Raw genomic sequence first — 18,920 nt, forward strand, 5'->3', positions numbered from 1 at the left:
GGAAGGCGGGGTTTGTTGGCTGGCTGACCAATAAGGAATCAGGACGCTCGCTTGAATTCTCCTCTGGCCGCCTTCGACAACACGCAGCGCTGTTTTCCGCTGCTGTTGTGAGTTTGTTTGTGGAAGTTCAGCAAAGGTCAATCCGGCGGTTTCAGAGCTAAAATTGTGTATTTTTAAATGTCAGACTACATTTCACTCCCATAATCTGAAAAATGTTGCTGGAGGAGGTTAAAAAGCTCAAAGTGGCCGAGCTGCGGGCCGAGTTGCGAGGACGAGGGCTGGACTGGAGAGGGCTGAAGGCCGAACTGCAGGCTCGCCTGATATCGGCACTAGAAGCTGCACAGACCGGAGGAGAAACCTCTTTAGACGAAGCCAGTTCTCCTAAAGAAGCGCCTCAGAGCGCTACGGTGGGGACGGACGTTACTGAGGTAGAGGCAGAGGGCGGCTGTGAAGCTCCCCGGGAGGAACATCAGCCCCAGCCTGCAGACACTGAACTCAGGTCGCAGGATTATGTCGACCAAAGCACACAAACAGAAACCGAGCCTACAGCCAACACGAGCCTCTCCCAGCCGCCCTGCTCGTGCTCTAAAAGACGAAAAGAGGAGGAAGACAATCAGCTGGGTTCTGACAAACACTCCCAGCTTTCCAACCAGACGAGCCCAGAAACCCAGTGTGACCAGGAGGCCTCACAGCCGTCGAGTGTCAGCCCTGTAGAAGCTCCTCCCGCTGCTGATGGTGAGGTGTCTGCATGTTCTTCATCAGTGTCCACCGTGCTGATGTCCCAGCCTGACTGCACATCTACTGAGGATGACCAGTGTAAGTACTTTTAAGAAGTGAAAATGGGATGTCAAGCATGAATTGTTGTATTACAGGCAGGGGTGAAAACCTTGACCCTTATGAAGAAGATCTGTAGAAATGCTACATACATTTACACAGAATTGTTATACAAATCTTAGTAAATTCAGGTGTTTACTGTAGTTTACTGTGGAATACTGAAAAGTATTGTAGATTATTCTAAGATAGGACTGCATGAATATTGCACAGAGGTTGTCTATAGTTCTGTATAATACTTATACATCTTATACAAGTTTCCTGTAGTATTAATGTAGATCACTTTTATAAGGGTGACCTCACAGCGATTTGTTAGGAAGCGATTTAGTGCACTATGGCAATTAAAATTTCACAACAATTTGATTTATTTTTGCATGATTCAGAATTGATTTAAAAAATATTCTGAATCCACAAATGTGACACTAGTGGAAATACAGATGATTAAAACAATACATAAAGTTTTCTGGGGATTATTTTTGAAAATAGCCCAGAAATGTTGACTAGAAAATGATTACATACTTTATTGAACATTCTTATAGAAGAATATAATCATTTTCCAAAAATGCCCCTTTCAGAACAGTGAATCGAGATGGATTGATCATTGCAAATGCATGCTCATCACAATCGGTCAGTGCATTTTACACCTCTAATGGTTGGTTCCTCTCACGTTCTGCAGCACCCTACAGGGCACCAGACACATTGGAGACAAGAGTGGAAGGGCAGAACGAAGGCACGAACGTCAAGAGGCCTCATGAAGAAAAGGGCAGGGATTATTATGAGTTTAAAGAGGAGATTCAGTATAACAGGTAGCATCATGGTGTAATTAACATTGTAAGAGTTATACAGAGCTGTGTTTATCAGGTCATGTGCAGTGGTTTGTGTTAATGCCATGTTGTATCACTGAATCTTAGACAATGCTTTTATAAGTTTTACTAATGTACTCTCTCTGCCATCAGAGCCAAAACTCCAGAGCCTGGTCCAGAGAGTGAAGATGACATGGAGATCGATGATGATGATGATGTGGTTAGGCTTGATCTCTGTAAGTTTATAGACTTTTGATATCTACACCAACCGGCCACTTAATTAAGTGTATCAGTCAGCTCCACTAACCATATAGGTGCACTTTAGTTCTGCAGTTACAGACTCTAGTCCGTCTGTTTCTCTGTGTACCTTGTTCCCACCTTATACCCTGTTTTTTTAATGATTAGGACCACCACAGAGCAGGAATTATTTGGATGGTGATCATTCTTTGGACTGTGGTGACAACTGATGTTTTGGGACACTAGTGTGTGTTGCATTGGTACGAGTGGATCAGACACAGCAGTGTTACTGTAGTTTTTAAACACCACAGTGTCACTACTGGACTGAAAATAGTTCGCCAAACAAAAATATCCAGCCAGCAGCGTCCTGTGACCACTGATGAAGGACTACAGGATGATTAACACAAACTGTGTAGCAACAGATGAGCTATCGTCTCTGACTTTACATCTGCAAGGTGGACCAACAAGATAGGTGTGTCTAATAGAGTGGACAGTGAGTGGACACAGTGTTTAAAAACTCCAGCAGCACTGCTGTGTCTGATCCACTCGTACCAGCACAACACACACTAACACACCACCACCATGTCAGTGTTACTGCAGTGCTGAGAATGATCCACTTCTAAATAATACCTGTGGCAACAGGGCAAAAAGAGGCTAACAAAGTATGCAGAGAAACAGACCTGCAGTCTTTGATTGTAGAAGTACAAAGTGCACCTATATGGTAAAATGGACTAAGTGTGGAAGTGTGAAGGTCTACATAGTGAAGTGGCCTGTTGTTGTACATCACTCACTGTACAATGAAGTCACTCATAACCAGCCGTGCTGCTTCTACAGAGACATGTTCTACATAGGATTTACAAATGCAAATGCACACTGATCCGAAACTTGCGTTAGTTTAGTTAAGATAGAGTGCGTTGTCATATCTCTAAACTGTAAGTTAATAAGTAAAAGAACACATGCCACTGGGTGAGACAAGCCTGTGACCATCATCTAGTAGCTTTTGATATTTTAAGAAATGCGAATTATTCAAATGAGAGGACCCCATTTACATTTGTATTTTGGAAAGGTCCATATAGAAAGTTTGAGGTAAACATGGGTTGTTGGCATGTTGAAATAAAATGGAAGAGATTAATTTTCATCTGTTTAAATCCTCATATAATAACCACTTTGTTTAGAATAATATTTAGTCTGCATTGTCATAACCAAGTTATATGCCGAGATACCTGATAATGACCCACTTATACACAGTGTCATATGTTCATTTAAAGCCACTAAGAAGTCCTTGTTAAGACCCAATTGATATAATTTTGAGGCCAGTGTTTATTTCAGGGGTTAAAAGTTCCAGTAACTGATCATTTTGGCCAATATTATTTTATATTTATGTTTTAGGTTTTAATTTCATAATTAGGTCATTAATTCCAATACTCCAATAGCTTTAGGTGGCTAGTGCTTTACTAACTGTTGTGATTTGATTTCAGGGGTCATATTTCTTAAAAATAAACAGTAGACACTCTTTTATTGTATAAATATATAAATGAAAATCTTTAGTTATATAAATATTCTAATGCTGGGGGTATTCTTTGAGGTTGGTTTCTGATAATTACCTCTTGGTTTTCTTATTTTTCATTCGTTATCTTAATAATAAAGAGTGGTTTGTGGTTATAACATGTTATCCTTATGCTAAATGTTAGGTTTGGAAACATTTTGCATGATTTTATTGTACTAAGCATGATTGTGTTTTGTCTTCAGATATACAGGTCAGCCTATTCCTGTCATTGTTGGGTGCCTTACATTTGTATCCCCGGCTCATCTGTTTAAGGTTTTGCCCATTTGTCAGGAAATTATGAGCTTGAATTCCGGTGATGATGCGACTAAAAAAAGTGGCGATATTTTCGATAAATCTACAGGCCATCAGTACTGGCTGAGATTATCAGTTAACCAGTAGATCAGTTCAGCCCTAGTCTTTATGCTTTGTGCCTGTGTGAAGGTGAGTCCTCATAAATGGCTTGGCTGGTATTTGTGTCTTGCAGACAACAGTGACCTGCACTTTGAAGTGGGTGTGGACGGGTGCAGCGGTCAGCCATTACTCTGGGAGAAGTTCCCTCTACTGCGGTCAGGGTGTCGGTTAACCCATGGATTTAATCAGGGAAAAGCAGGATTTGAAGTCAAGGTAAGAATTTGGGCTTTAGAGCTTCATCTGGGGCTGGATATAGAAATTCAGTACTTTTATGGGTTTAACCGAATTACTAAAGTGCTACTGATTGGAAACATTCTGTGTTGTTCATTACCAAATTTCAATACTTCGCTCAGTCTTATAGCATCTGTTATCCAATCAGAATTCTTTCTTCAAAATCTGAACTGCTGATTGGCTGTCTAATTACATTCCAAATGTATGTTTTTGACGTCAGCACTTCTTGATTACTGTGCCGTCTATTGAAGTCAGTAAACATATAGTTATAAAGCCTTCAAACTTTTGATACAATTTCTATTTCAAGCCACACCCACTTCTGGTTTGTAATTTAAGGGAAGGTATTGAAAAACATATGAAGAAAGTTCTCGAAATCAAGGTATTTCTATTTGTATCGGTATCAAAATATTTTGAACAATACCCAGGCCTAGCCTTATCGTCTGCATTTTATGAATGCTGGAATGAAATTCTCTATTGATTCAGTTCATTCTTTTGTTTTTTCTGTATCTTCCGATGATGTATTCCGTAATTGCTATCATAAAACTTTGTGAGAACTTGCGTTTGTATTGTCAATCAGAACAACTAACCCTGGACAAGTTGAATTACTCACTTAAAGTTCTACAGCTTCTTTCATTCTTAATGATGCCCCAGACCAAGTACTTTGCTTTATAAACAGAGCTCAAGGGACAATGTGGTAACCTTCAGGTGTTCTAAATAGTATCATTTGAACTTTACTGTGATATTTATCCTGACTGCATTTCTCTTACTCTGTAGTTTGTGAAGAAATTGTCAGCAGCTACAGTGGACATGAGTTTTGACCCTGAGCCACATGTCCTCAGAGTGGGCTGGTCTGTGGACAGCACAAGCCTTCAGCTAGGTACAAAATATGAAAACATTCATCATCGTAACAGAGCTGCCCTTGTTGGAGCCATTTGGTATAATATTGCCGTAGGATGTAACATAACATAACAGGCATTGACAAATAATACCTGAAATGTATATTCAGGAAACGATAGAAGTGTCTATATCAGCCTCATTGTTCTGTATGTGGTTTGCCCTAGGAGAGGAGGAGCTGTCATTTGGTTTTGATGGAGCAGGCAGAGCAGTGACTGCAGGAAAAGCAGAGGAATTCGGGGAGCCTTTCTCAGAGGGAGATGTCATTGGCTGCTATGCGGTATGGTTCTATTAACTACCTGCTGAACAAAATTGACTGTAATGCAGCAAAGAGAACTAGGATTGCTTTCTGAACTTGGATCAAGCTTAGGCCCTGTTCTCCTTGACATTAACATGCCTCCTGGGTGATTCGATCATAAGTGGACAGCGCTAAGTACTCGGTACAGTGAGTCTTGGAGACGCATTGTGATCACTCAGTCGGAGGTGGGCAAGGACGCATAAGACCACATTTACAGTGTGAAAGCTGAAGTGTTTTGATGGATCTTTGACAGCGCTGAAGGACTACCTTAATCAGCTTATGTCCTCACAGCAGAGATGAAAGCAGCTGCGTAGTTTCATTTTTTCCTTCTCTACTGTTTATTTACGTCATGTTAGTGGTTCATGAGGTCTAAATGTTTGTATCAGCCCTTTTATTTACATGGACTTGCAGTATAGTTTTTGTCTGACAGTAAATACAGTGAGAGACTGACGTAGTAAATGGGTGGTACCTTCCAGATGCATTCGAGAAACATGGAAATGCCCGATGTAAATGGCCACTTATGATCAGATCAGTTGAGACTGATGTTATTACCAAGTATGAACAGGGCCTTAGTCTTTGAATAAGTACATAAAATACTAAAGTTGGGTCATCATGTTGTAATCTATTAGTAGTAGTCAATATATTTTGTCCAATTTTGTAATTATTTCCTGCAAATGACTCACCTGGATTACAACGTCAAATGTACAATTACAATGTACTTAATGTCACATTAAGTAGTCTAAATGCACATACTGCTGTATGCAAGCTAACAGTGCTGAGCATTTCACTGAGGCAAACTCATCAAACTGCCCCATGCAAACTGGTAAGCTTATTTGACAGTAGTAACCTACAGTTTGAGTAGCTGGTGTTGTTATAAAAAAAAGATTTGAAGCACAGTATTAAAATTACTGTAGTGTGCTCTAATTTCAGTACGCAGGAGTGTTAGCTTGCTTGTAGCATAGATGTAGTGTTATTCATATTTCGCCTACTTAACAATCTCAAAATTCAGAGAATCCAGTAACATTTGGGGGCAAAACTGTATTGAGACGAAAACACATCTGTGTTGTAACATTTTATTTTATCCCTGGGTGCCATTAAGTTCCTCATATGGGCTTGATGCCGACTGGGGCAAACATTTACACAGTATAGGGGATGGACAATTAAAAGAATATATTAAGTTTTTTATTTTTACATTGTAAAATAACATGAGAATTTTTCATCCAGCATGTGTTTTATATGTATTGAAATATCAAATTACAAATCAAATCTGATTTGTCATACTGATGCATCACAGTATGTTGAAACATTTTTACACCCCTTTTTCTTCTATAAACATAGCAAGGCATAGTCTGTATGGGAGTCCAGCTGTAATAGTTGGGACTGCTTGTGTAATGAACTACTAATACTAATGTGCTGGCTTAATTTTCTTTTTTTTCTTTTTTTCCCCTCTTTCCTTCTCCAGTTCATCAGTGAAGGTGGCGATGCGGAGCTCACATTTAATAAAAATGGACATTCGTTAGGGGTGGCTTTTCACATTAATTCTTCCACCTTAGCTGGACGAGCCCTCTACCCACACATTTTGTGCAAAAACTGCTCTGTTACCCTGAACCTGGACCCCCAGGGGACAGTGTGGTATCCTGCACCTCCTGGTTATTACCCTTTGCCCGTACTTCCATCTGCACAGCGGACACGGGCCTCTCTGCCCCCACCACATAGGAAGGAGTGTGAGGTAACCGGTGCTTAGTTTAAAAAGTATTTAACTGACACTCTGAAATAAGAGTGGGCGATAAATATAACACACTGATTCTTGAAGATATTCACAAAAGAAAAAATGTGCCAGCCAATGTTCCGGCACGTAATCTAAGATCTGCAGAGAGTGGCCAAATACCCTCTGTAAAATACAGAAAACATGGAGAGGCCTCTTTTAGTTATTGTGCTTCTAAACTGTGGAACTCAGTTCCACCTTTTATTAGACTGTCAAGCTCAGTGCTCACTTTTAAGAAGCACCTAAAAACGTATCTCTTTAAATTAGCATTTAACTAAAACTGGACGTCTCGTGGTTTTTATCTTCTAATTTGATCTTTTTCAATTTCTTCTGATTCTAAATAAATACTAATGATTTTTTTGTTTTAACTATGTTGTTTAACTATGTTTTATCACTTGTCTATAAAGCACTTTGAGCTGCCACCGGCATGAGAAGTGCTATATAAATAAAATTATTATTAGTAGTAGTAGTAGTAGTAGTAGTAGTAGTAATAGTAGTAGTAGTAGTAGTAGTATTATCATTATTATTTATAACCTATATTATCATCAACATTGCTTTAAAAAGTTTAAGGTGGGGACATTAAACCAAATAACCTGGATTCAGTGAACCGCCTATAGATGAGTCAGACCAATCGGAAGCAACCAAAACAGCTAACTGGCTGATTGGCGCTCAGGTTAGTTTCAAGCCAGAAAAAAGTGGATATTTTTGTCTTGTTGGCCAAAAAAAATAGGCTTGTACCTCAATTTACGAAGAATATTCACAATTTAAATCACAATAGCAATATTAGTCAGAAAAATCACAATTAGATGTTTTCTACAAATCATTCATCCCTTTACTATACACTGGTTGTCATTTACAGGCTTTCTGTAATTGGTGTAAATAAATAAATGATATGATATAATCAGAAAACTATACGGTTAAGTAATTTATCATGATAACGATACTTCACCATACTGCCCATCTTTGCCACTTTTGTACTGAACAAGGTGATCAGTTGTAATTTTCAGATGGCCCCCCCTCCCCTCCCCCCTCTATACTCATTCCCAGGTACTGATGATGGTTGGCATGCCAGGATCAGGAAAGAGCCACTGGGCTCAGAACCACTTAGCCAAAAATCCAGAGAAGGGTTACAGTCTGCTAAGCACAAACACCATCCTTCATTGCATGAAGGTAAGAGCAATACAGAAACCTCTGATGTTACATGAAATTAGTTAGACTGACAATAACTAAAACTAAAATAATTTATTTTGTTGGATTTACACAGTATTTTTAATTTTTCTACATCATTTGGGCCCAACAACTGTCCTTTACATCGCTGTAAAATTTCATGAAATGCTTCAAAATTAATTACTTTTTTTTTTTTACATTATCTTTAAGAATGTTTTTGCCCTCTCCTGTTTAGTTACTGTTTTGGAGTTTGAACAGAGAAGATATACTTTCATAAAAATGTATAAGAAAAGTGTTAATAATTCCTTAAACCAACACTAAAAACTGTTCGGACTGCCAAGTCTATAGGAAAGACCAAATAGATCTGAATCTGTTTATTAGGCTTCAAGAATGTTCTAGGAAGCTGTTTACTTATGTCTGCAAAGATTGAGAAGGGGAATATTCAAGGAATATTAAGGCTTTATTTTAGTGTGATGTGGACACAGGTTTGTATTGTCAAGGTATAACTGTATCTTCACAAGACAAATAAGGCATCTAATTAATTAACTTTATTAATGTGAATGTGATGTGACTGTTATCGTCCTCTTTTTCCTCCCCCTGCAGCTGCCAGGCCCCGAACACAAAGAGGTACTGCTGCAGCAGGCCACACAGTGCCTCACTCACCTAATCAGAATAGCAGCAAACAAGCGAAGGAACTTCATCCTGGACCAGGTGATGAATAGTTTGTTACAGGTGTAGGTTCCTATATAACTGGCAGGGATTTGAAAGCAGATTTACATCAGCCAAGAAAACAAACAAATGGCATGTCTCAGACTTGTGAGAACCTTCTGAGCTGTAAACATGTGTGGGGTCTCCTCAGTGGAAAAGAGATTTGTGTTTATGCTCATTTAAAAGCTAAAGCAGGATTTCACACAGCTGCCAGGATTAAAAGGGAAAAAAACCTCCATATATTCCCAATTGCCAGTGTAATCGCATGTTATATTTAGCCTGTTTCATGTTCCGGATACATTTCTTTTCTTCAGCTAAAATCCGTCAACATCTGCTGTTCAGCAGCCTCGAGCCTTCAGTGCCTGCTGTAGATAAGACAAAACTGACGTCAGCACTGATTATTTCTATACCTTTTATAGAGCGAGCCTCCGCCTTGCTTCCATCAGTCTTACGGCATCTTTGCAACGCCTTACATCAGATTTTAGTGGGTCTGAGGTGGTTGTAATATGGGTAATTTTTTTTTATGTGTCATTTTTTTATGTATAATTTTTCTCGCTGGTGCAGAGCAGACTTGATTTATGATTTATGGGCATTTGAACTACGTCAGCCAGTCCTCCCTGAGGCCGTTCCTCACTGCAGTTTAACTGCAGTGTAAATTAAGAGTCGGCACAAATATGTAGATTTGTCATCATTGCACGCCTAGCAACATAGAAGGTGTTTCTGTTTTTACCAAAGAAACTAGATATTCTTGATTGTGTGTACGTATGAGCATATATTTAATGTTTAACTGTGAGCATGGGTTACTGAACTTTGTGCCCTAGCAGATGAAGGTCCTGTGCTCTTTTACAATAATCTGTTTGAAACTGCACCTTCCACCCCCTCTTCAATTACCCAGGCAAACATTTACCCATCTGCTAGGAAGCATAAGATGCTGCGTTTCCATGGTTACCGGAGGAGGGCAGTGGTGGTGGTCCCGTCAGATGCAGAGTGGAGGAGGCGTCTCCAGCAGCAGCAGCAAGATGAGGGTGTGGAGGTACCTGAAATGTCTCTGCTGAAGAGCAAAGGTCAGCCCCTGTGGTGCTATTCTTTAAAACTGTGGTTCTTTCTCCAAGTCCTAGAAAACTCTAGCACTGCATACAGCACTGAACAGTCCCAATCCCTGAACTTCCCAGCTCTAACACTAACCCTGTTCTACACATACAGCCTGTATGTGGCATGAGTGACACGAAACGTCTTAGTTTTCATTTCAACATAGTGTTCAGACAGGCTGTTCTTAGGCCAATAATTTATATTGAACATCGCAATTATTATAAGTAAGTGCCTATGTTAAGCAAATTCTTGTTCTTTCGTTCTTTTTCACATGCCAGGTGATCTTTTTTTATTTTATTTTTTAATTTCTTTGCATTTTTTCAACAATTTCCTTTGTCCAAACATTCTGATCTGTCTACAGTGCTATGAAAAAGTATTTGCCCCCACCTAGTTTCTTCTATTTTTGCTAATTTGTCACATTTAAATGTTTCCGATCATCCAACTAATTTTAATATAAGGGCAACACGAGTAAATACAAAATGCAGCTTTTAAATGATCATTCCATTTATTGAAAGATTAGCATTCACTTAAAACCTGTATCACCCGTGTGCAAAAGTAATTGCCCCCCTAAACCTAATAACTGGTTGTGCCACCCTTAGCAGCAACAGCTGCAATTAATCAGTTTGCGATAACTTGCGATGAGTCTTTTACATCACTATGGAGGAATTTTGGTCCACTCTTCTTTGCAGAATTGTATTAATTGTGCAACATTGGATGGTTTTCGAGCATGAACTGCCCATTTAAGGTCTTGCTACAACATCTCAATGGGATTCAGGTCAGGACTTAGTCACTTCAAAACCTTTATTCTGTTTCTTTTGAGCCATTCAGAGGTGGACTTGTTTTTGTGCTTCACATCATTGTCCTGCTGCATGCCCCAACTGTGCTTGAGCACTGTTTCAGGTTTTCTCCATTTGTGGATAATAGCTCTCACTGTGGTTCGCTGGAGTCTCAGATTCTGAGCAATGGCTTTGTAACCCTTTCCAGACTGGTAGATTTCAATGACTTCACATCTGTATTTGAATCTCTTTAGAATGTGCCATCTTGTGCTGCTTTTTGAGACCTTCTAGCCTGCTTCACACTGCCAGACAGGTTCCATTTAAATGAGTTTTAGATTCAACAGGTCTGGCAGTAATCATATCTGGGTGTGGTTAGTGAAATTGAACCCAACAGTCAATTAAATTTCGTCAACTGGATGATTTAATAGCTAAGGGGGCAATTATTTTTTCACATTGGGCCAGGCAGAGCTGAATAGCATTTTTCTTTTAGTAAATGAAAGCATCATTTAAAAACAGCATGTTGTGTTTACTTGGGTTATCTTTGTCTAATATTCAAAGTAGTTTGATGATCTGAAACATTGAAGTTTGACAAACATGCAAAAAATAGAAGAAATTGGGAAGGGGCAAATACTTCTTCACAGCACTGTACAATAGAAAAGACTACAGTTAATTATAGGCCGTGTAAAAGTGTCTTGACAAGAAGAAAGGAGCCAGCCTTCTACTTTCGCAGCATTTCGGTTTCCAACCGAACAAACATGGAGAACTACTGGATATTAACTGTTACATGCTGTCCTTGCAAAAATAATAGAGCTAAAAGATTAATCACTTTTATATCGAAACAGCACTTTGAAAGAGTGCAATTTTTAAATCAATTTTAATTACAGTTCACGTTATCAACAACAATGGGCAGGCTTTTGTAAACTTGTTCTTGAGAAAGGTTCTAAGAAAAGTCTACGTCAGATTCATGTCGTGTTTTTAAACTGCAGAATTGTTCACGCCTTTGTGCTCTTGAGTGTGCATAGATTCTGTTCTTACCTGAGAACAAATCCCATTTAAAACTGATGAATGTCAGAATCTTCATGATAACTGTGAGTTTTAGAAATTTTTTTTTTCCTTAAGAACAGTTGTTGAACGAGGCCCATTGTTCCTAAGTTTAAGTGAGGAGTCCTCTATGTACTCTAATAACATGAAGTTTGTGAACTGAGTTAAACCAATCAGAAGCAACCAAATACTGATGTGCGGTTTTATTGCAACCACACTGGCAGTTTAGCTCACTACGTTCAGTGTTCAAGCTGCAAGCCAGAAAAAGTTGGTCTTAAAAAAACAAAATAAAACTCGGACTTGATTTATTAAAAAACACTATGTTCATGAATCACTTAGCCCAATAACTATAAGACACTCAGACTGCCGCTCGTACATCAGGTTGGAAACTTGGGTTCCTCTATGCACATTTTCACAGACCATTTGATGCTACCAAAGCATGCAAAAACAGGGCTGGGTGATTGAACCAACTTTATTTTCAACTACGATTTTGGCTTCCAACTATTATTGAAACAGCATAATCAAGTGTTGTAAATCCAGCATGACCCTTTCCTTTATAGCAGTGTGTCTTTGTCCTTCCCTAAAAGCCCAAACTCATCTAATTTATTTTTATTTATTACTTTTATATATGTTTAGTAGGATTCAGTAGGCTGTAAAAGTACAACATAGTTGATATTATTTTTTATTTTGACCTTTTATTTTTATCCACTGTTAGACATTTATTTTTAAGTTTATTAAACGCATGATGTTTTCAAAGTCAGTGAGTGACTGTTAAATAACTGATCTCAATATTGACCAAAATAATTGTGATTATGATTTTTGCCATAATCAAGCAGCCCTAGTTAGGATGTGACACTTTGTGAGGCATCAGGACAGGGCTGTGAACAATCCCTTTAAGGAAATTTTAAAGGTATTTTATCAGTTTGTCTTGTTGTAACAAATGACTTCTAAATCCAGATTCAACCTTTTTGTTCTCTTCTTTTTACGGTACTCCAGTGAGTTTCACTCTCCCGGAGCAGGGGGGGCTTTTTGAGGACATACTGTTTGTGGAGCTCTGCCGTGAAGAGGCAGAAAGACTCCTTACAACTTATAAAGAGGAGGCCAGACGTCTCCTACCTGCTCCGCCCAAACGCAAGAAACACCAAAACAGGCATCCCAAATTTCACATGAATGTACAAGGCAGACCATCTGGTAAGAGAATTAGGACAGTGTGGGTGGAAAAGATGATTATCCTTCACATCATACTAATGATGGTGGAGACCCAATTTGTTGCATTGTTGTCAAAATTAGGACACTGATTGTATCTGCTTTCCTAGCATGGAGCCAAAGCTCATGTAGTCGCCATCCATACTCCCAGTCACAGTGGGGACAACAGAAACAATACGTAAGTTTGTTCTACACCACCATTTTTGCTCACTTGCAGTCAGTAGTTTGCTTGAACCTCATTATTTGATGGTTTTCTGTGCTCAGGGTTGGCACCCCTCCACATATGTTCAACCTTATGGCTGCAACAGCGATCCACAGCGGTATAGGGACTACTACCAGCCATGCACTGGACAGGTGAGAGGAAATTGAATCACACTGAAATTGCTTGATTAATTTAATTGTTTCCTGAATAATCAAAATCAAATCATTGTCTGGTCAGAGATTTTTATCCATAATGCACAGCCTGCCTCACTTTTTTCCCTCCGAGTTTTAACCTTATTTCTTTCTTTCTCTTTCAGTGGAACACGTGTGACCAAAGTCAGAGTTACTGTAGTAACCAAGATTATTATTTTGGCAGTCAAGTTTTTTGGTAAACAAGTTAAGAGGCAGTATAAACATATTTATTTCATTAGCATTTGTTAAGCCCCCAAATTTAGATTTATATTTTAAACATCTCTGCTTTTATAGCTTGTAGTCCTTACAAGCTATAAACACATTACGGTCTCTAAACACTGTCATTTGGAATAGTACAACAAACTGTTGTAGTGAAGACAATCCAGTGTGGGATTCTTTTCTTTTCATACACAGACTGCCCTTCGTTTTGTTCTGTCATTAGTCATAAAATTTCTTATGATTACAGCATTCAAAAATATTTTTTCAAACATGGACCAGCTGTAAACTTGAACTTTACCTCTATGCATACTGTTGAAATAGATTTGCACTACAGAAGAAACTACAGTACGTTTTTTAGCACAAGTTTTACAAGTATTAACAGACTCATTCAGATGAACTGGAAATTTTATTCAGTCTGGAAAGTATAAAACTTTAAAAGTTGACAACTGCATCAGTGATTTTATACATTTTTACAATACGAACTAAATTTGACAAGCCTTTTGCTATGTTGGTAAAAACCTTGAAAACGCGTCATGCTGTGAACGCATATAGAAAAATAAATTTATGTAAATTCTCACCTGTCTTTTCATTTGCTTCTATAACTGATTTGCATTTTATTTACATGTATATTAAACTCCATCAGGCCTAACTAGTTGGTACAGCAGCACTGCTCCTTTTGCTGAAGGGCACAATTCTGACCACAAGGAGGCGCTTTCATCCAACTGCAGCATCTCCTGTAATGAGAACATTTGTTAAATTATCTTTTTTTTTTTCCCCTCATTATTGACATTTATACCGATGAAGCACTCTAAAGTTCTACTCTGAAGTTCATTATTTGATGCTATTCGCCTTACCCCTCTACTCAGAAACACTATATCTGTAGATTCATGAGCTTCTGGACCTCCACGCCAGTAATAGTCCTTCACCTCCTCCGTCGTCAATGAACACCTGATCACAAACAAAAGAAAGCCATTGTGCGTTGAAGAAGGTTCATTAAGCACAACTGTGTTCAAGGCAAGTTTTGCGCCTTGTGAGGTTTGTACCTGATGTAAAACTCTGCGCTGGGTCGCCCTGCGCTGGTGTGATTTAGCGCTATTCCCATCAGAACAGGTGCACTGAGGAAGCTGAGTGGAACATTAACCTGCAGATATAAGATCCACAATCCAAGCTCAGTTTTTACCTGTGTGGCACTGATCACTGAAGTAAAAACACTACCACACAGCTTTTGTCAGTATTGCAACGATCTACAGCTCATGCAAGGAATTCCTCATGCTCTAAATAAAAGTTGTCAACTATCTGTTGTACACATACCTCATCTCTGACTTCTGCGCACACAGAGGAGAATAACTCTGCAACCACGGCTCTCTCGCAGCCCTGCATGAGATCCACGTTGATGGCCTCTTCACTCACCCCCTGACATACAGCCTGGAAGCAAAGGTTAAAGAAGTGATGCCTACTAGAAACACCCTCTGAAATGCATTCTCATCTGGGTTTGAGGATTTGAACTAGCTTGCTTATTTCTATGTTCCTCAACTGCTTATCACAGTGAATCCCAGTCCTGGTCTTGGATTATCCCAGCTTGGCATATTTTGGCATTTCCCTCGCTCTGACATTTCTAATCAGTTTCAAGCTCTTATCAGCTCCAAGTTGAAGTGGGTGCAGCAGAGCAGGGAAAACATTAAGGCCCTGATACTTATTTCCATTTGCCATTACGCACTTTGACTCACCACTCGGACATGCGTCACACCCACGTTACACAACAGAGCATGTGAGTGGAGTGCAGCGACAAGCTCCTCTCCACTCCTCTCTCAGAGCATTTCCGTATACACTCCGCACTGCGTTTTGTTTTTCGCTCCTTGCTCACACCTTGGAGAAATTTGCTTCGCATCTGCTCCATATGATTCATTCTTATGGTACTTATTTTATGTCATTAATGTGTGGACTAGACACTACACTTTATTTCTTTAATTATATAATCCAATTATATAATTCATGTAGTGGGTAGCGCTGTTGCTTCACAGTAAGAAGGGGTTCGATTCCCTGGCTGGTCGACCAGGTGCTTTCTTTGTGCATGTTTCTGTGTGTTTTGTGAATTTCCCATGTAGTGGAACTAATAAAGGATTATCTTATCATGGCCTTTATTAAACAAAAAACTAGTTAAACATTGTTACGCAGGCTTTTTTCAGTACGTATAGACTTGAAGTGATGGCCCAATCCCAAGCTAGAAAACTGCAGAGGGTAAACAAATGCACATTCTTTTAATACCATTTCCTTTATCATTTGTGCAGCATGAACAAGATGAGACTGACTCTGTAGATCTTTTTTGTGATCAGTGAGAATTCCCAGTATGTGGGTCTGATGAACTGCTCTGCAGCACAAACACTATGAATGGCCGTGGTGTGCAAGCTGTAGCAGTCCTGCATCACTCATGTCATATAGAGGCAGTCAGCATGGAAAAAAGGACTGTTTGGCGTGCAGGATGGAGTGATTTCAGAGTGAGAGAGAACACTGATGCTCTTTCTGGAAAGCAACTCCAAACAAAATCAAGCCACTCTGCTCCCACTCCGCACCATTCACATGCTCCGTTAGAGAAGGGCCAGTCGTAGCACAAAAGGAGGGAACAATGAGGTGTGGATTATTCAAACGGAGCACACTCGCCCTCTGCAGGTCAGCCGAATCAGCTAGCTATGCAAACTTTGCAATGCAGAATATTTTGAGATGTTTGAATATAAAGTACATAAAATTGTGAATATTTGCTCTGTCTAGCTATCAACTTGGTGTAGAACTGTGATGAGGGCCCTTCTTTTATTGTTGGCCATGTAGCCTGCAGCATGTCAATTGGTGATGGAAGTTGCATCAGCAAACAGATGGAATATTTTGCATCCTAAAGCCCAACAAATCAAACAATACAGTTTTAAAATATTGAGCATTTGGAATTGGTTTACTGCTATGGCTTATAAAGGTCCTTGTCTGCCATTATTTTAAGGTTTGACAAGGGAAATAGGTCACAGTGATTTCTATTCTGCTGCCGAAGTCGACGCTAATGTCCGCTCGATCCCTCATCCCTCTGAAAGCTCATTTAACACTCTCCGCTTAAGCTAATAAAGTAATGAAACGGTCCTTAAGATGGCGTCACGGATTCAAGTGGTAATGGCGAGGCCACACGGAGAAGGACGTGTTAAACCAGTAATGGATCGGGCAGCAGAACATGCAGGGGGCAGGACGAAGGTTAGGTACCACTGACATCAACTTGTTGGTTGATCGTAGCATAACAGGGCATTCAGTCCTTGTAACCTTAGGAATTTACAAGTTTACCACCGGTAAGTTGCATGTAAATGACTGACAAACTTGTAAGTGTTGACCTTGGGCAAGTTTGATGCAACGGTGTCACTGATGCGAATCAACACTCTTATGAAGATACTGGAGTGCTAATGGTGCCCCCTTGTGGAGAATCTTTACCCTGCTACACGTGAGTGAGTTACAAGCCAGGGGCCATATTATAGAAACATACTCTTTTTGTCTTAAAATCAGGTCTAGATAAGATTTTTTTACAAATTTATATTACAGTTTATTAAATCTTATATTGATTTAGGAATTTCATCTTATCTTACAGCATCTTGTCAACTTCAGTCAAGTAGTTTAAGATTTCCTAACTAATTGATTGAAGTTGACAATCTAGCTAGCACTGGTACATATTCTGTAAATTGCTCATGCGGTAAATTTACCAGCTGCTGTTGACCACCAAAAACAAACTACTGGTAGTTACAATTTGTTTATATGACAGTTTTTCAATTTAAAGGCCATAAGAAAGCACCACAAGTGCTGGAATTGATTAACACATTCCCTCTTATACCACACTCATTACTTCACCTTAGGCTCTGGGTGACCGCCCGGTATGTCCAAGAGACCTGCTGCCTCTGCAACCCTCTGACTCCTTCGGAGCAGGATCACCTGTCCATCTGAGGTAACCAGGACAGCACCAACTCCAAGAGGCTGAGCCAGGAGGGCCTGAGGGTCTCCAAACTCCACCTCTCCGCGTCGCTGCAGGCTCACAGCCTCCTGTGACCAGTTGGTTCCCAGAAAGTCTTTATAACAGGTCAAACCCAGCTGTAAGCTGAGCACCACTTTCCGGCGCTCTGAAGGCCTTCTTAATGAGATTGTGTTAGCACCTCTCTGGGTTTCCTTTGTGGTATCTCTACAGCACCCTGCATTTGCTGATGATGTTAGTACCGGTGTGGGGGAGGCTTCCTCCCCCTCCTGAGCTGCCAGCTGGTTTTCTCTCTCTGCCATTTCAGAGTTTGAAGTGTGTGCGGCTTCATCACCTGCAACACAGTTTGTGGACGTGCTGGGAATGCATGTGGATAGTTCTGCTGAGTGCAGTCTGAACTTGGCCCCATTGAAAAGCCATGGCTCTTTAGTCACCCTGTCCTTCCACACTGCCTCAATGTGCTTCTCAATCTCAGGAGCGCTTCTGCGGTTGAACCTGGAGAGAGAGATTTGCATGAGAAGTTACAAGTGCTGCATTTTCAGCCGTCTGACGTGTGGTGGGATGTTGGAGTCCCACTGAAACCCAAACTGCTGAGCAGAAGTAAGGTGACGCTGTCTCTAGTTACCTCGTCGATATCTCTACTCGGATGTGATGTTCCTCGAGACCCTGAGAGGCAGCACAGTGAAGCATCACGGACACTTCCGGATCCATGGGCTATTCACAGTGTGTTTCTCGGATTGTCTTCTTCCTGAAAAGACTCTCGCATCTCAGTGTTTCCTTTCACCTGTGACAGAGTGACGCTCATCAGTGCTCGAGCCCTTCATCTAAAGACTTGGAGGGCACGGAGAACAAACTACTGTGTGGCTAGTAAGCTAGGTTAGCCCGCTAGTAACGTTAATATCGATTAGCGTTTTACATTTGTCAGCTAACAAAGTAAACCAGCTGTCGTACTTACAACAGTTACATAACCAAATGGAAGAGTGAAGAACTATTTCGCCGAGGGGAAAGGGGGGGGAAAGTGAAGAGGAGAAACGAAGAAAGTGAATGAAGACGAGCAGCGGTTCTACAGCTTTATTCTACCCACCTCTATTCCGACAGGCTCCGCCTCCAGAGCTACGATTGGCTAATGTGGCTCTACTGCGAACTACCAGCCAATCCGAGAAGGGCTCTGTCGGAATACAAGTGGAAAAAAAATAAAGCTTTAGAACTGTTAACTTGGTACCCGTCAACGTCTGAACAGGAAACTTCTTTTAATATACATGAAGGTAACTGAATGAATGAATGAATGAATAAATAAGAGTATTCAGATAAATTAAT

At 40.1% G+C, this 18,920-nt stretch overlaps 2 protein-coding genes across 4 annotated transcripts; one reads left to right on the forward strand and one right to left on the reverse strand.

The window, feature by feature from the left end:
• Positions 1-49: 49 nt before the first annotated feature.
• si:ch211-107m4.1 (heterogeneous nuclear ribonucleoprotein U-like protein 2) lies at positions 50-14,192 on the forward strand. The gene is made up of 14 exons (XM_036575642.1): positions 50-816; positions 1,508-1,637; positions 1,788-1,870; positions 3,902-4,041; positions 4,834-4,936; positions 5,121-5,233; positions 6,714-6,980; positions 8,064-8,186; positions 8,787-8,894; positions 9,787-9,955; positions 12,794-12,988; positions 13,114-13,181; positions 13,268-13,357; positions 13,522-14,192. Exons 1-14 carry the CDS (start codon positions 213-215, stop codon positions 13,594-13,596), a joined length of 2,268 nt encoding a protein of 755 aa, XP_036431535.1. The 5' UTR covers positions 50-212; the 3' UTR covers positions 13,597-14,192.
• Positions 14,003-18,728, reverse strand: nudt22 (nudix (nucleoside diphosphate linked moiety X)-type motif 22). 3 transcript variants are annotated; one of them, XM_036575644.1, is made up of 7 exons: positions 18,559-18,728; positions 18,229-18,387; positions 17,486-18,098; positions 14,927-15,040; positions 14,659-14,756; positions 14,470-14,563; positions 14,003-14,349 (listed from the first exon to the last, which is right to left on the reverse strand). In XM_036575644.1, the coding sequence occupies exons 2-7, from the start codon at positions 18,312-18,314 to the stop codon at positions 14,245-14,247; spliced, it is 1,110 nt and encodes a 369-aa protein (XP_036431537.1). In that variant the 5' UTR covers positions 18,315-18,387; positions 18,559-18,728; the 3' UTR covers positions 14,003-14,244. The 3 variants fall into 3 exon arrangements, with proteins under 3 accessions (XP_036431537.1, XP_036431538.1, XP_036431536.1); XM_036575645.1 differs by having other exon boundaries at positions 18,688-18,699; XM_036575643.1 differs by having other exon boundaries at positions 18,229-18,728.
• Positions 18,729-18,920: the final 192 nt, after the last annotated feature.

Source organism: Colossoma macropomum, unplaced genomic scaffold, assembly GCF_904425465.1.
Source record: "Colossoma macropomum unplaced genomic scaffold, Colossoma_macropomum, whole genome shotgun sequence".
In the NCBI taxonomy this organism is placed as follows: Eukaryota; Metazoa; Chordata; class Actinopteri; order Characiformes; family Serrasalmidae; genus Colossoma; species Colossoma macropomum.

Coding starts and splice junctions, on each gene's coding strand:
- nudt22 (XM_036575644.1), bottom strand. CDS start 18,314: ATGGATCCGGAAGTGTCCGTGATGCTTCACTGTGCTGCCTCTCAGGGT. Junction 14,564..14,658: donor AGCGCAGAGTTTTACATCAG/GTACAAACCTCA, acceptor GTTTGTGATCAG/GTGTTCATTGACGACGGAGG. Junction 14,350..14,469: donor TAGTGTTTCTGAGTAGAGGG/GTAAGGCGAATA, acceptor TTCTCATTACAG/GAGATGCTGCAGTTGGATGA.
- si:ch211-107m4.1 (XM_036575642.1), top strand. CDS start 213: ATGTTGCTGGAGGAGGTTAAAAAGCTCAAAGTGGCCGAGCTGCGGGCC. Junction 5,234..6,713: donor ATGTCATTGGCTGCTATGCG/GTATGGTTCTAT, acceptor TTCCTTCTCCAG/TTCATCAGTGAAGGTGGCGA. Junction 6,981..8,063: donor CACATAGGAAGGAGTGTGAG/GTAACCGGTGCT, acceptor ACTCATTCCCAG/GTACTGATGATGGTTGGCAT.